The 5,608-nt window shown below is 27.1% G+C and overlaps 1 protein-coding gene across 1 annotated transcript in view; it reads left to right on the plus strand.

Moving 5' to 3' along the window:
• LOC122633827 overlaps positions 1–1,203 on the plus strand; it is a 4,542-nt gene extending 3,339 nt beyond the window's left edge. Inside the window, exons 2-6 of the mRNA XM_043822225.1 lie at positions 6–128; positions 195–285; positions 470–615; positions 752–884; positions 1,013–1,203. Of these exons, the coding sequence (XP_043678160.1) occupies positions 226–285; positions 470–615; positions 752–884; positions 1,013–1,075 (402 nt within the window). The 5' untranslated portion in view covers positions 6–128; positions 195–225 and the 3' untranslated portion in view covers positions 1,076–1,203. The remainder of the gene's footprint in view (positions 1–5; positions 129–194; positions 286–469; positions 616–751; positions 885–1,012) is intronic.
• The last annotated feature ends 4,405 nt before the right edge of the window (positions 1,204–5,608 follow it).

Raw genomic sequence — 5,608 nt, forward strand, 5'->3', positions numbered from 1 at the left:
TGCAGATTTAAAATACGTCAACCATTTGACGAGCGTAATTTTACGCATAAGGCTTTCTACGGTGAAATAAATCAAAAGGAACACGATTGGATAATTGATATAATAGCTCGTTATACAAGAATCACGAAGTTAATATAGTTTGTTGCTCTGTTTTATTATATTTTATTTTCATTAATTTTTGTCACTTCTTTAAGGTATGTAGAGTTAATAAATGATCTTTCCAAGATGATTTACTTAGTTGGAATGTCATTTGAAGTGATCCTCATGTTTTTTAATATCCTTTATGTAAGTGAAATATTATTATTATGTATTAAATATTTAGAAGTGCCATAGTTCGTATGCTTTTTTTAGTGTTTATCTTCTCTTTCTAAATATGAATATTTTTGATATCGCAGCATATTTGGACTTTTTTTATCGATGTTTTCATTACTGTTTTATTTCTTTTTATAGATGTAATTTTAATTTACAGATATTGCAATTATCTACGATATTACAAAGTGTGAGTGAAACAATTGAATGCACCACTATAATTTGTGTGTCTCTATTGGGTATATATATTAATTTTTACATTGGACAGATGCTCATTAATCACAACAATGCAACTTTCCACGAATTGTAAGATGTTCCAAGATTTCTTTATCCGATCATTCTAATTTATTGTTAACTAAAATGAATTAGAACTCTAATAATGAATATTTCATTATCCTTATTGTTTAATTAATTAAGAAAAAAGTTGTTTTGCATTTTTCAGATGTCAGGTACCGTTCTACGTGCTATCGCTAAAAACTCAAAAGCTGTTGTTATTTATGATAGCAAGATGCATGAGACCGTGCGAACTTTCAATCGGAGGTATATTCGTGGCATCTCATGAAATTTTTGCTGGGGTATGTGGCAAATAAATTATCGCCGTTGAAAATATTATTCTCAAAATACTCAACTTTATAAACGAAAAATATAACCGAAAAAAATCCTTTGAATAGTTTTTATATTAACAACCGATATATTTTTTCAGTTAATTCAAAAAGCATTTTCATTTGCAATGGTATATTATAATCACTATAGTTCGAATAGTTAGATCGACAATAAAAATTTTGAATCTATTAAAAGTCATCGAAGATTTCATTGCTTAAGATAAAAATAAAATCTGTTCACTCCTTTGAAATTCACCGAAGATATTAGATTTTAAAGTTAACCAATTATAAATCCGAATTTCGTTCGTTTCACATGGCTTGTTTTCAATCCGCTTTCTTATCGATTTCGTGACAGTAAAACTGTAAGTGCACGTTGCACTGTTCTACGAATAAAAATATGCACTTTGTATATCCGTTAATAGATAAAGTGTCATACCGCAGTTGCTGTATCGATCTGTTTTTTTTTTTTTTTCTAACGTGCAGTAGTCCTTTCGAAGCACCTGTTCCTCGCTATGGTCGGACAGCGACTGACAAGAGCCACGATCAGCAGACGCTACTGCGCATGTTTTTGAAAAATGTTACTACAACATATAACACCCCACATTTTCTTATTGCGAATAACTACCTGTTTCAATATTTATCTATACCTCATTCCTATCGGGAAGGGTTCGATGCTACAAAAATCTATGGAAGATAAACTTTCTAATGTTACGTTCATTTGATTATGTCATTACGATACTATTATCATGTCACTGCTTATCCGATTTCCTCAAAACTTCGTAATAATGGTTAATTTGAATGCGTAATGAGAGAGAAGCGTAGAATTTGTTGATCATTTCAAAGCAGTCGACGTTAGTTACTTCGCAATGTCTCTGAGTTATCTAAGTTATTACGAACAACGATTCCTTTTGTCGAATCGATTTGTTCAGTTGATATTGGGACTACATCCGAGTCAAAATTCGACTAATCAATTGCTACAATGGTCTGTAATAGCTGTCTATTTAATACCAATGATTGCGCATCAGGTAAAGGTTTCTTTCTTAAATTTATACGTTGTTGTTATTATTATTAATTTTATTTCTGTGATTGTCATTATTATTATTATTATTATTATTAGTTATATTACAGTTATTAGTTTCTCGTTAGTTTTAAATTATTGCTTGGATAAAAATGAATTAATAAGAAATATATATATATATGTGTGTGTGTGTGTGTTTGTATATAATTGTTATTTGATTTTTTATGAAATTTAGACACTAGTTCAAATTCAATTAAATGAATGAATGAATGAATAAATAAATAATAAAAAAAAAAAGAAAATAATTATCGTCACATTTTAGGTCATTATCTTAATATCAAAGCTTGTCAAAAGGTATATACTTTTTTTATATTTAAATAACACATAGTTTAAATAGTTTGTCGATGTATTTATTTTCTAGAAGAAGCAACGAAAAAGAAATTGATTTTACGCTGGACGAATATCACGTATATTTAGTGTACTCCTTTTTTTGTCGTCTTTGGAACTTTTAATTGAAACTTGGATATGATTTATTGTTTCTAGAATTTAATATTATTGTTCAAAAAAATATCTCGAATACGTGTGAGATTACTATAGGAAATGAAATGTCATATTTCCTTTGGTTGCTTTAAGTAACCGAAGTTTTAAAAAGTTATTTAAAAAAATATTAAACACTTTGCATTGTCCGACGCAAAATATTGAATATATATTATATATATATATATATATATAATATATTGTATATTATATATATACTTTTTTTCTTTAATTATTTTTAAAAATCCATTTACTCTGTATTACACCATAAATGTAAAAACATTGAATTTCCAGTTTTATCAGCTTTCCATGGCGGATCTAAAATTGCAATCGAATTTTAACTTGTTGCAAAAAGTGTTAAGTGCTTTGTGTATTCTCTGTACTTACGGGGCCGTTTACTTTCGTTCCACTACAGTTCGTAAACATTTTAATTATATATCCCATAAAATTTTTAATACGATAATACCCATTGATATTTATAAATACCGAAAAAAAAAAGAAAATATTAATGATAATAATAATAACAAAAGAAATAAAGAAAAAGGTAATATTTCGTTTCGTTAGATAAAAAAATTATTCGCTTATCATAAACGTGATTACGAGCAATTCTCGGACGAGAAGGAGATATGTATATACGAGAAATATACGAAAAGAAATAAATTATTTACTATTGTATTTATTGGTAAGTACAACTATGTAAGAATAACAAACAAAAAGTTGTATCGTTAATCAACACATTTTGCAGGTTTTTGTTACCTTTATGCATTTTCATTAACTATACCAAGTGTTTTCAATGTTTTTCGTTATATCATTGGATCAAACGAAGATATCCAATTAACATTACCTCTACCTGTTAATAACGTTCACAACGCAGGAATTTTGTATTACATTTTACTTATTTATCAAGTAATAGCAATCTTTATCTTATTAACGATAACATGCGTATGTTATTCGTCGTATTTGATAGCAATACAACATGCATGCATCAAATTTAGCGTTCTAATGTACGTTATCAACTGTGTGATTTTTTTTTTCATCATATTATTTTTAATACGTCTTTATTAATATTATGTTACTTTTATCAATATTATTTTTTCATTATATTCATTACAGATTTAAAATTCGTCAACCGTTTAACGAACAGAAATCTAAAGAAAAGGATTCGTATAATATAACGTATGAAGAGGAATGGGAATGGATAGTCGACATAATAAAACGTTATACAACAATAACGGAGTTAGTGCAGATTCATTTTTTTTTCTTTCGTATCTTTATTATCGTTTTAATGAAAATTTATGTAGATGTATATATATATATATATATATATTTTTTTTCTCTCTGTGTTTGTTAGGTTCGTAGATTTGATAAACAGTTCATCTAAGATAATTTACTTAGTTGAAATTTCGTTCGCGATGATTCTTATTTTTTTTGATCTGCTTTACGTAAGTAAAATGAAATAAAATAAAATAAAATAAAATAAGATAAAATAAAAAAGAAAAGAAAAAACAAGTAAATAAACCATAATAGGTAAGAAAAGATTTATGAAATAATGAAACTCGTGAAATGATAAATTATTCGTAAAATACTTTTTGTCCCTGCACATTGTTTATTATATTTTCTTTTTCTTTTTTCTTCTTTTCTTTTGATTTTTGTAAATATCTCATCCATGCATGTAATATTCGTTTTTAGATGTTGCAATTATCAACGATATTGCAAAATACGAATGGAATATTTGAATGTTTCGTTATCACTATTGGATCTATATTGACTATATATATTAATTTTTACATCGGGCAAATGCTTATTAATCAGAGCACAGAAGCTTTCGAAGAATTGTAAGATACTACGAAGCTTCGTCAAAGAGACAAATTCAATTAATTTAAAATGCAATAATAATTATTTATTCTTGTTTATTCGAAGACATTTTTTTTCTCTCTTTTTCCTTTAAAATCTATAAACAAATACGTTATTTCGTACAAGACGAATAATTCTTTATTGATTTTGTTTCAGATATCAAGTTCCATTTTATATGCTATCCATAAATACTCAAAAGCTTTTGTTATTCACGATATCAAGAAGTATGAAACCTTGCGAAATTTCAATCGGCGGTGTATTCGTGGCGTCGAATGAAATTTTTTCTGGGGTTAGTTAATTAACAAATATATAAATTATCTGCGTTGAACAATTTTCTACGCTGTTATTCCGAAATAACAAAGAAATGTTATTCCTAATAATTTTTCTACAATTCATTAATGACGAAACAAAAAATTTATTTATTTCAGTTAATCCAAAAAGCGTTTTCATTCGCAATGATATATCACAGTATGCTGTAATTGAATCGTAGGTAACACGATTAATTATATATCTATTATATATCTATCTATTTCCAAAATTTCATTTCAAATGAAAAATAATATACTCACTTGTAACAAATATAGTGCCTCTTCACTATTCATTCGTTTTTCTTGTCTTATCATTCTTCTAACTCATTGATCTATTTACGAACTAATCACGAACATTTTTTAACTCACTATCTATATATTATTTTTCTTTTTTTTTTGTTCTTTTTCTTTTTTTTTTTTTACTATTTTCTTTTTACGTTTATGCAAACGACGTCAGACGGACAAACGGCGAAAGGAATAAATAAAAACGAAATAATAAAGGTAAAGGTAATAAATAAATAAATAAATAAATAAATAAAAGCGAAAAGAAAAATCAATCGATCGAGCGAAGAGAAGAAAAATAAAAAAGAACAAAACAAAAAAAAGAAAAAGAAAGAAAGAAATTTTTTTATTTATACTCACAAGATTTTCTTTTCTCTTTTCACAAGTATAAAATATATGAACAAATTTTTCTTTTTGACAAATTCGTCGATATGTTGTTATTTTTTAAACAAATGTCCTCTATCATGGTTGAACAACAACTGACGAGTCGTTGAACGTAAAATCGATAGACCGTTCTGCGCGTATCTCTTTTGGAATGAAAATTCGTGGATAAAACACAGACGCATTTAATCGTAAAGAACACCTGTTTGATATTAACGTGTAATACAATTCTATCGAAAAGATTTCGAGTATTATAAAAATAGATATACAGATATCGATCTTCTACGAGGGACTCGCTGTAACGCGTTAAAAACAAC

The sequence above is a fragment of the Vespula pensylvanica genome, chromosome 13, assembly GCF_014466175.1.
Source record: "Vespula pensylvanica isolate Volc-1 chromosome 13, ASM1446617v1, whole genome shotgun sequence".
Taxonomy (NCBI): Eukaryota; Metazoa; Arthropoda; class Insecta; order Hymenoptera; family Vespidae; genus Vespula; species Vespula pensylvanica.